We start from the raw sequence: 12,207 nt of genomic DNA, 5'->3' as shown, positions 1-12,207 counted from the left end.
GACTTTTGAGCCATCTGTTTGTGCTAGATCCTATCTCTGGTCCCTGAAGGGTTCAAACCAGTATATCACCTATTTTCGAACACATGACTGGTTTAGCTTCATCCAGTACCGAGTAGAGTTTAGAAAAAAGTATTGGCTCCGTAATTACATATTTTAAATGATTTGAAGAATATTTACCATTTTTATTTTATTACACACAAAGAAGAATGTTTTACTGGCATTTTTAAAATTTCCGCTTCCTACTTTGTTGACAGGTACACTGAAACAGCTAATTTGTAAGTAAGCCTTGTTGATGAACGTTGAGAATAATATGGTAAAATAAAGACAGCATAATGAAAACATAAGCAAAAAGGGGTACATGACAATCAGTATCTCAAATAAATCTTTTTGCATGTTTTGCATAGCCTATATACAGCCTGTGTTCATTCATTGTATTTCCAGCATTTTCATTTTTGATTCTAAATTTTCTGTATTTGCATTTTTCTTTTATGTACAATAATCTAAATTGAATCAAAGGTTTCTCTTTCAGGCAAGATTCATTGCCAGAGCGAAATAAATCAAAGATCAGAATACAAACATCAAGTCATTTTCAATTGAACCAAAAGTTGCATGTTCTTACTTGATTTGTTCCCCTTCCAGGTTCTTTAGTTGGCCCTTAAGCGTTCTATAGCTGCTCTGTAAAGCTCGTAGACGCTCCAGTCGCTGGTCATGAGCTCTCTTCAATTCCTCATTCTCTTTGTCCTAAGCAGGAAATTAAAGGCAACAGCACAATTATTTAAATCAGTGAAACAGTGTTCTCATTGACCTAATACATTATAAACTGGACCAAGTCTGTCTAGTTTCATTATGATAAGTAAACAACAAGTTTTAATTCGAAATTAATGACACCTATGTGAACAACTCCAAGTTGATTTGTTATCATTAATTTTCCCAAGCACAATTAAACACAATTAAAGACAACCTAATAATCAATGGCATTGTATGATTTCAAAATAAATTATTCTGCAGGTGGTCTCAATGAGAGACAAAACAGTCTGATGATTTAGTAAAATAGAACAAGTTATCAAATTCATAAAGATCTATAATAATAGTATTGATATCTGTTGTCTGTCTTACTAATCATAGACTGAAAGACGAATACAGTAAATTTGTTATTGTCTTGTTATGCCCTACTTTTCACTTAATTTGGCAAGGCAAGAGTTTAGTGCTATCCTATTGGCAACAATGCACTTTCTTTATATCAGAATTTGAAGATGGATAAATGACAGTCACTTCCAGCTCTGAACACAATTCATAAATTTATGAACACTAAAAGCAAAGAAATATCTCTTCATTGTCAGTTTTTTTTTAAAAGTATTGCAATCGCCATATTAAATGCTGAAGTGATGAAAGATTAAAAAAAGGATAATAAAGGGAACACAGAAATACCGTATAAGAAACTTGAAAACAGTGCCACCAATTGACATATACATACATAGTTTTAAATAAGTTGACAAAAAGTGAATTCAGTATGAGAAATCAAGGTAAAGCAAGATTCTTGAAAAACATTTATGTAATGTAATGGCAGTTTTTAATTTCAGCAGTTGTTGGAGCAATGCAATAATGATGTCATGCAAAAAAATTATTTAAGCACAGGGTTCTGGCCAAGGTTCCCCATAAGTTTTTGGTGCGCATAATCCATTCATTTAAGTACTCAGCCCTTTTTAATTTTTTTGCATGACTACACATGGTAACTTAAATGAATCAACTTGCTCTCGACCTGAGCAACAAACTCTGGGTTGCCATGCAACCAAGATGGACTATTAGAGGTAACGCTTCCATTGAGCATTGGCAAGGGGTATGGTTGCATCCACTAAAAGATAATGCTAAATTAAGCATCGTATCAAACAATGCATAATAATGTCAAGTTCATGCTAGATCAAAAGACTGGACACTTATTTTTTCAGAACCAGCAAGGAATGACTAAGAAAGTAATAGAGGGCGAAAGCAGAGCCAGAGAGAAAACCAGCCAGCATTATAAAAAAAAAGTTTCTTCAAGTTTTAAATCAGGGAACAGTTGCAAAAGCGAATGCTGATTCTTCTTGAGAGAATTTGAGTAAATTGATAATAGAAACCTATGCAATGATGGAAGCTTCTTCACTGTAGAAGATTGTTTTAAAATCCCCAAAGAAAGCAAACAGCTGAAAGGGAGGGAGAAATTTAGCAAAAGCAGCTAGGGAAATGATTAGACCTGAAGTTTGACAATGCCCAGATTCAGATGGGAAGAGATCTTGGGTCTTAAATGAAGTAACTGCAGAGATTGTAGAGACATTGGTTATAATCTTACAAAATTCATCAGATTCTGGAAGTATTGCAGCAGATTATAATAGCTAAGATAGCACTGTCATTCAAGAAAGGAGAAAGACAAAAAATAGTTAATTATAGGAGAGCATTACAGTGATAGTGATCACAACTCAGTGACCTTTACTACAATCATGGAGAGGGACAGAAGCAGAGAATATGGGAAAGTACTCAACTGGGGAAGGAGGAATTACATTTCAATTAGGCATGAACTGTGGAGCATGAATTAGTAGCAGATATTCTCAGGGAAATGCATGACAGAAATGTGGAGGTTGTTTTGGGTGCACTTGCTGCAAGTGCTGGATAGGTTTGTCCCACTGAGGCAAGGAAGGGATGGTATGGTGAAGGAACCTTGGATGACAACAGATGTGGAACATCGAGTCAAGAGGAAGAAGGAAGCTTACTTAAGGGTGAGGAAGCAAGGATCAGACAGTGCTCCAGAGGGATACATGGTAGCCAGGAAGAAAATGAAGAATGGACTTAGGAGAGTTGGAAGGGGGCATGAAAATGCCTCGGCGGGTAGGATTAAGGAAAACTGATGTTTTGGGCAAGAGCCCTTCCTGATGAAGGCTCTTGCCTGAGTCATCGATCTCCTGCTCCTCGGATGCAGCCTGGCCTGCTGTGCTTTTCCAGCACCATACTCTTGACTCTGATCTCCAGCATCTGCAGTCCTCACTTTCTCTTGGGATTAAGGAAAACCCTAAGGCATTCTACACTTATGTGAGGAACAAAAGCATGGTCAGAGGGAAGTTAGGGCTGATCAGGGATAGTGGAGAGAACTTGTATCTGGAGTCGGAGGAGATGGAGGTCCTTAATGAATATTTTGCTTCAGTATTCACGAGAGGGACCTTGTTGTTTGTGAGGACAGCGTGAAACAGGCTGATATGCTCGAACAAGTTGATTTAAGATGGAGGATGTGCTGTAAAGTATTCAGCCTGGAGCTCAGTGACCAGTGGTGTTTCACAGGGATCTGTTCTGGGATCCCTGCTTTTTATGATTTTTACAAATGACTTGGATGAGGAAGTGGAAGGGGTGGTCTAGAAAGTTTACCAATGACATGAAGGTCGGTGGAGTTGGATATAGTGTGGAAGGTTGTTGTAGGTTGCAACAGGAATTAACAAGATACAGAGCTGGGATGAGAAGTGGCAGATGGAGTTCAACCTGGACAAGTGTGAAGTGATTCATTTTGAAGGTCTAATTTGAATGCAGATTACAGAGTTAAAGGCAGGATTCTTGGCAGTGTGGAGGAACAGAGGGATCTTTGGGTCCACGTCCATAGATTCCTCAAAGTTGCCACCCGAGTTGATAGAGTTGTTAAGAAGGTGTATGGTGTATTGGCTTTCATCAGTGAGAGCCATGAGGATAAACTGCAGCTCTGGAAAGTCCAGGTTAGCCCATACTTGGAATATTGTGTTCAGTTCTGATCACCTCATTATAGGAAGGATGTGGAGGTTTTAGTGAGGGCGCAGAAGAGATTTACCAGGATGCTGCCTGGATTGGAGGCCATGTCTTATGAAGAAAAGTTGAAGGAACTAGAACTTTTCTCATAGAAGCAAAGAAGGATGATAAGTGACTTAATAAAGGTGTACAAAATGATGAGAGGCAAAGATACAGTGGATAGCCAGAGACTTTTTCCCAGAGCAGAAATGGCTATCACGAGGGGACATAATTTTAAGGTGTTTGGAGGAAGGCTTAGGGAAGATGTCAGAGGTAGGTTCTTTACACAGAGAGTGGTGAGTGCGCGGAATTCACTGCCAGCAGTGGTAATAGAGTCAGATACATTCGGGCCATTTAAGCGACTTTTAGACAGGCATACGGATGTCGTAAAAAGAAGGGTATGTCAGTTAGTTTGATCTTAGAGTGGGATTAAAGGTTGGTACGACATTGAGAGCATTAAAAAATTTAAATTTAAATTAAATTAAAATTAATTTAATTAAATAGACCAGTTATCCTGGCTTCTTCCCTTCAAAAATTATAAGAATCCATTCTTAAGGAGGCTATATCAAATACTTAGAAAATCACAACATGATCAGCAAGAACCAATATGATTTCAGGAAAAGAAAATTGCATTGAAGTCTATGATTAGTAAAAATCAAAGTAACAAATAAAGTGGACAAAGAGGAACCTGCAGATTTGGTTATCTTGATTTACACAAGGCATCTGATAAAATGCCACATCAAAGGCTACGACTGAAAATAAAACCTCGTGGTGTAAGAAATAACATATTAGCATGGATAAAAGATTGGTTAGTTAACTGGAAGCAGACGAGGGTTCAATTGATTATTTTTGGTTTGGAAAACTGTACTTAGTGGATTGCCACATGGATTAGTCCAGGGGAAATTGCAATCTACACCAATCACTTGGAAATGGGGACTGGAAATATGGGAGATACATCTGCCATTGAATCAATGCTTAGAAATTAATCATCAAGAGGAGTGAGTAAGTCTGCAAAGGAGAAGTAAATGGAGAATGAGAAGACGTGGACGTCCCCATTTTGGCAAGGATGATTGGAAAACAGGTTACTACTTTTAAATGGGAGGGGGATTCTGTAACTCAGAGGTACAGAGGGATCTGGATTTCTTAGTATATGAATCACAAAAGGTTATTATGCAGGTTCAGGAAGTGATGTGAAGTTAACAATTTTTTTATTACAAGGGAAATTTAGGAGTAGAAAAATTTTACTGCAGATCTTTGGGTCTTGCTGAGGTCACATCTCAATATTGTGTACAATTTTGGTCTACTTCCAGAAAAAGAACATAATTGCTTTTGAGCAGTTCAGACAAGGTCCGCAACTTATCCTTGGAAGCCTTTTCTTATGAAGAAAGCTTCAAACATTGGGTTTCTAACTATTGTCGTTTACAAAAATGAGAGCTGATATGACTGAAACCTATGGGATCCTGAGGGAACCTGACATGGTAGATTGTGAGAGAATGTCTCCTCTGGTGGAGGAAACAAAGAATTAAGGGACAGAGTTTAAAAATAAGAGTTCTCTCTTTTAAAATGGAGATGATAACATTTTGTTTTGCTCTCAGACTGTTGTTAGTCTGTTAAATTCCATTCCCCAGTGAACAGCAAATACTACATCATTGGATTTATTTGAGGCTGAGTTACAAAGACGTTTGATAGACAAGACTGTCAAGGGTTTTGGGGGTGGATGGAGATAAGAAAGTGACATTAATACTGCAATCATGTAAGCCATGATCTTATTGAATGGCAGAGTAGGCATGAAGAACTGAATGGCCTAGATCTGCTCAATATTCTTATGTTCCTATCAGGACCCAAATTAGCACAGCCAAACTTACAAGCTACTAATGATTGATAGAAAATATAAGATATTTACTTAAATAAAACCATTTAAGCATTGAAAAATGCACTTCAAAATTATGTTGGTTTCTTCCAAGCTCACTGATGTTCTTTGCCAGAGGACTTTGATCAATCCTGAACAGAATTACAGTAAAAACTGTTCAATATGTACATACTGCTTAACAAGGGAGGAATGGACGGGATATAGATTTTAACAATGCTATAGACTTCTGTCCAATTTGGCAGATTAGGTTTTGAAACTTTTAAGATTTACTTCTGTGAATTCATTCTGATCCAAAAATTGATGCAGGGATCACTATACATGATGAGAGCACAATGTGTGTGTCCAATTCAGGCAGTATGTTCAAGTCACCCTGCATTGAACACTGTGATCAAGACGTGCAGAAGAACAAATATGCAAGTTATCTAAAGGAAACAGAAAACCTTCCAAACTCAGAGTGTAGTGGAACAAAGTAGTTGTGGCAATCAATCCAAAGTCTTCAGCCCAAGGGACTTGGATGTGATGCAATGAGATGTTCAGTGAGTTCACACACCAAGCAAAGTGAGTGAATTCAACTGTATACGACATATCTTATCAACTGCACAGTCTTATTTCCTGCACAATGCATCGCACCCCTATTACTCACTCTACTTTAATCTTTATAAATCAGAACTCGTCTCGCACATTCATGACTTTACCTCACCATCATGTATTTACAAGCCTCCAACCCACATCCCACAGCTTGCACACACAAAAAATCAGCCACTCAGCATAGACAACTGTATCAAGCATACCCTAAAATAACTATTGCTATATGTTCCTCTTTCAGGAAGAACTGGATGTCAAACAACTGCAAGCAGCAGCAGCTAACCAGAGTGTTGAGCATGGCTGCACATCTTCAAATCCAGATGGAGGTGGTGAACACAAAAAAGTGGAGTGACCCTGATTGGTGCTGTTAGCAGGAGTGAAGTTAAAACATTGAAGATGATGATATTTTCACACTATATCCTCCTTCTCAAATGTGGGCTTGCCCTCATTCCAAAATCGCTTCTTTATGCACCAGGAATGCTAGACACAATTGGAATCAATGGAGAAAATATATAAACTAATAACAGGAATAGACCACTCAGCAACTCAAGCCTGTTTCACCATTCCATTAGATCATGGCTAATCTGCTCCACTTTCCCACCTGTTGCAATAGCTGTTTATCTCCTTACTAATGGAGGAGCGATTTAGATTAGATTAGATTAGATTACCTACAGTATGGAAACAGGCCCTTCGGCCTAACAAGTCCATACCGACCCTCCAAAGAGTAACCAGCCCAGACCCATTCTCCATATTTGCCCCTGACTAATGTACCTAACACTATGGGCAATTTACCATGGCCAATTCACCTGATCTGCACATTTTTGGATTGTGGGAGGAAACCGGAACACCCAGAGGAAACCCACCCAGACACGGGGAGAATGTGCCAACTCCACACAGATAGTCACCCGAAGCGGGAATTGAACCTGGGTCCCTGGTGCTGTGAGGCAGCAGTGCTAACCACTGAGCCACCGTGCCACCCATCTGCGTTAAAATTATTTAAGGACACTTTTCCTCAGAAGGTGCTGGAAACACAGTTCTAAAGACTTACGGCCCTCTATCAGAAAAAAATTCTTCTCACCTCTGTCTCAATGGTCTCAGAAGAATCAGACAGCAAACACTTCACAGACTGGAGTCATACCTAGCACAAAACATAGTTGCATTTGTTGGTCCTGAATTCCAGAAAATCACCACTGGAGTCCCTCAGGGACAGTGTCCTAGACCTCATCACCTTCAGCTGACTCATCAGTGGCGTTTCCTCCATCATAAAGTCAGAAGTAGGAGTGTACACTGATGACTGCACAATGTCCAGCACCATTCACATTCTCATCCACGTGCAGCAAGAGACAATGTTCATGCTGTGAGAAGTAACATGCCTGCTACACAAGAGCCTGACATTGACCATCTCAACCAAGAAAAAAATCTAACCATTGCTCCATGACTTTTAGTGGCATTACCATCATTGAATCTCCCACTATCAACATTCCGTGTTTTCCACTGGACAGAAATTTAACTTGACAGGCCTCGTAAGTATAGTAGCTACAAAGCAAGTCTGAGTTTAGAAAATTTGTTGCGACTAACTCACATCCTGCTTCCTTAAAGCTCAATGTGTAATGCACAAGTCAGGAATGTGACAGTTGCTCAAATGAGTGCTGCTTCAACAACAGTCAAAATGCTCACTACCATCCAGGACAAAGCAGCCATTTAATTAGCATCCTATCCACCACTGACACATAATAGCAGCAGTTTATGCAATTTGCAAGATTCACTGCAGTAACTCATCAACTCTCCAACGGTATTCTCCATACTTGCAATCACGATCAATTAGAAAAGTCAGCAGATACTCATTAGCATCACCATACAAGGTTTCCTCCAAGCCACACACAGCATCCTGACTTTGAATAATATTTCCATTCCTTTTCTACCACTGGATCAAAGTCTTGGAGTTGTGGATGTCCCTACATCACATGGACTGGAGCAGTTCAGATGGTAATTCATCACCAGCTTTTTCAAGGGGAATCGACAACAAAAACTGGCTTAACAGGTGATGTCACATTCCAAAATAATTTTAAAATAAAATTCTTTCTAGATAATCCCAAATATGTTCTCCATTGTTTGATATCTAAAAACAGCAACAGAGATGGTGAAGGAAAGCAGTTAGAAAAAATCCCACCGGATACTGATATTGAATATAATTTAGAAGATTGAAGCAGAATTTACACCTAGTGAGACAGAACAAATAGGTGACCTGCAGACAGGGCAGGAATCATGATAACACAGGAAACATTTAATTAGAGAGCAAGGTTACATACAGTTTTGATACAGAGGACTTCAGTAAGGATTTCAAATGCATAGCATACAGAAGAAGGATGGTGAGTTGACATCCTGAAACGTCTGGCCTGTCTTGGAAGTGTAGTTATAATATCAAGGGTGGTTGGTTAGCTCAGTTTGCTGGACAGCCGGTGTATGTTGCAGAGTTTCGCCAAAAGCATAGGTTCATTTCCTGCACCAACTGAAGTTACTATGAAGGATTCTCCTTCTCTACCTTTCCCCTCACCTGAGACATGGTAACGCTCAGGTTAAAACACCAACAGTCAGCTCCCACTAATGAAAGAGTAGTCCTCTAGTCTGGTAAGGCTATGGCAATATTTAGTACTAGTTTACGATATATTTTGTAAAGAAAGCTAATCTTCTTTAAAATGGACATAAAGAGTCTTACAAAGTAGCTACTAGAAACCAAAAGATTCATTGTGGACTGAGCAGCGACCAAAAGTAGACAATCAGTCTGTGTTCTCTTTAGAGGCAACCACAAAAGCTCATCAAATAATTCAAAGATTTTAGGATGGTCCAAAGAACCCTCAAAAGGTGTAAAGATTATAATGCTTCTGTAATGTCAATCAGGCATCAGGAAGGACATCACAAGGAATTCCAACATATCTGCTGTGGAATACAAACTCATCAAAATTAACATGAGCATTCATTTTGTTTGACTGTGATAAAACTGTCTGAAAACAGAAATTTTTGGAGAACTATCCAGTCATAGAGACGTACAGCACAAAAGCTGACCCTTCGGTCCAACTTATCCGTGCCGACCAGATATCCCAACCTAATCCAGTCTCACTTGCCAGCACCTGGGCCATATCCCTCCAAACTCATACTATTCATACATCCATCCCGATGCCTTTTAAATGTTGCAATTGTACCAGCCTCCACCACCTCCTCTGGCAACTCATTCCATACACATACCACCCGTTGCACGAAAAGGTTGCCCCTTAGGTCTCTCATATCTTTCCCCTCTCACCCTAAACCTATGCCCTCTAGTTCTGGATTCACCCACCTGACTTTGACTACTTATCCTATCAAGCCCCTCATGATTTTATAAATCTCTATAAACCTCTATAAGGTCACTCCTCAGCCTCCAGGGAAAACAGTCCCAGAGTATTCAACCTCTCCCTATAGCTCAAACCCTCCCAACCCTGGCAACATCCTTGTAAATCTTTTCTGAACCCTTTCAAGTTTCACAACATCCTTCTGATAGGAAGGGCACCAGAATTGCATGTAATATTCCAAAAGGGGCCAAACCAATGTCCTGTACGGCCACCACATGACCTCCCAACTCCTATACTCAATGCTGTGACCAATAAAAGAAAGCATACCAAATGCCTTCTTCACTATCCTATCTACCTGCGACTCTACATCCAAGAAGCTATGAACCTGCACTCCAAGGTTTCTTGGTTCAGCAACATTCTCCAGGACCTTACCATTAAGTGCATAAATCCTGCTAAGATTTGCTTTCCCAAAATGCAGCACCTCACATTTATCTAAATCAAACTCCATCTATCGTTCCTCAGCCCCCTGGCCCATCTGATCACGATTCTGTTGTAATCTTCGCTGTCCACTACACCTCCGATTTTGGTGTCATCTGCAAACTTACTAATTATACCTGCTGGGTTCACATCCAAATCATTTATATAAATGAGGAAAAGCAGTGGACCCAGCCCCGATCCTTGTTGCCTGGTCACAGGCCTCCAGTCTGAAAAACACATGCCTCCACTACCACCCTCTGTCTTCTATCTTCGAGCCAGTTCTGTATCCAAATGGCTCATTCTCCCTGTATTCCAAGGGATCTAACCTTGCTAATCATGGGGAACCTTGTCAAATGCCTTACTCTGCCCTCATCAATCCTCTTTGTTACTTTTTCAAAATACTCAATCAAGTTGACTTGAATTGAATTGAATTTATTGTCACGTGTCCCAAGGTACAGAGAAAAGCATTTGTCTTGCGAGCAATACAAGCAGATCACAGAGTTAAGGAGCATAGATAAGTAAATAACAAGTAAATAACATAGATAAGTAAATAAGTGGCAAAAACCAAAAAAAGGGTATATGCGAATGTTGAGTTTGTCAGTCCATTCAGCATTCTAACAACATTAGAGTAGAAACTGTTTCGAAACCAGCTGGTGCTTGTATTCAGGCTCGTGTATCTTCTCACCGACAGTAGAGGTTGTAGAAAATCATTGCCAGGGTGGGATGGATCTTTGAGTGTGCTGGCAGCCTTTCCTTGACAGCAGCCCTGGTAGATGGATTCTGTAGATGAGAGATTGGCCTTTGTGATTGTCTGGGCCGAGTTCACACTCTCTGTAACCGTCTCCGATCTCGATTGGTACAGTTGCCATACCAGGTAGTGATACATCCAGACAGAATGCTCCTGATGGCGCACCTATAAAAGTTGACAAGGGTATTCATTGTCATGCCAAATATCTTCAAGCTGCCTGAGGAAGAAAAGACGTTGGGCCTTTGTAACTAGTGCATCCACATGAAGAGTCCAAGAAAGCTTGTTGTGGATGACCATTTCCAGGAGCTTGACACTCTCCATTCGTTCCACCTCTACGCTGTTAATGTGTTGTGAGGAGGGGGGTGGCATGAGTAACATTCTGCCAAAAGTCAATAATGAGTTCCTTGGTTTTGCCAGCATTTGGAGCTAAGTTCTTCTCATTGCACCATTTTTCCAGGTCTTCCACCTGCTGTCTGTAGTCTGTTTCGTCGCCATCTGAGATTTGACCGACTATGATGGTGTAATCAGCGAACTTGTAAATGGCATTAGTCTGGTACTTGGCAACACAGTCAGGGGCATACAGTGACAACAGTAGGGGGCTGAGTACGCACCCCGGGGGGGGCTCCAGTGTTGAGTGTTAGTGAGGATGAACTATTGTCCCCAATCTTCACTGATTGTGGCCTGTGAGACATGATTTTCCAAGCACAAAGCTATGTTGACTATCCTGAATCAATTCTTGCCTTTCCAAATACATGTACATCCTGTCCCTCAGGATTCCTTCCAACAACTTGCCCACTGCCAACGTCAGGCTCACTGGTCTATAGTTCCCTGGCTTGTCCTTACCACCTTTCGTAAATAGTGGCACCACGTTAGCCGACCTCCAGTCTTCTAGCACCTCACCCGTGACTATCAATGATACAAATATCTCAGCAAAGGGGCCAGCAATCACTTCCCTAGCTTCCCACAGAGTTCTACGGTAGACCTTTGGATTTATCCACTTTTATGTATTTCAAGACATCCAGCACTTCCTCCTCTGTAATATGGACATTCTTCAAGATGTCACCATCTATTTCCCTACATTCTATATCTTCCATGTCCTTCTCCACAGTAAACACTGATGCAAAGTACTCGTTTAGTATCTGCCCCATCTCCTGCAACTCCACACAAAGGCTGCCTTTCTGATCCTTGAGGGGCCCTATTCTCTCCCCAGTTACCCTTCTGTCCTTAATATATTTGTAAAATCCCTTTGGATTCTCCTTGACTTTATTTGCCAAAGCTATCTCATGTCCTGTTTTTGCCCTCCTGATTTCCCTTTTAAGAATATTCCTGTTGCCTTTATATTCTTCTAAGAATTCACTATCTATCCTGTCTATATCTGACATATGCTTCCTTCTTTATTGTAACCAAACTCTCAATTTCTCTAG

At 40.2% G+C, this 12,207-nt stretch overlaps 1 protein-coding gene across 1 annotated transcript in view; it reads right to left on the bottom strand.

The window, feature by feature from the left end:
• The window catches only part of cntln (centlein, centrosomal protein), a 454,938-nt gene that overhangs the window by 267,884 nt on the left and 174,847 nt on the right, over positions 1-12,207 (bottom strand). The window contains exon 12 of the mRNA XM_060846250.1: positions 620-741. Coding sequence (XP_060702233.1) covers positions 620-741 — 122 coding nt within the window. The remainder of the gene's footprint in view (positions 1-619; positions 742-12,207) is intronic.

The sequence above is a fragment of the Hemiscyllium ocellatum genome, chromosome 2 (genome assembly GCF_020745735.1).
Source record: "Hemiscyllium ocellatum isolate sHemOce1 chromosome 2, sHemOce1.pat.X.cur, whole genome shotgun sequence".
NCBI lineage: Eukaryota > Metazoa > Chordata > Chondrichthyes > Orectolobiformes > Hemiscylliidae > Hemiscyllium > Hemiscyllium ocellatum.
Note: the sequence above shows the minus strand (reverse complement) of the source record. Positions and strands in the feature narration are given on the sequence as shown.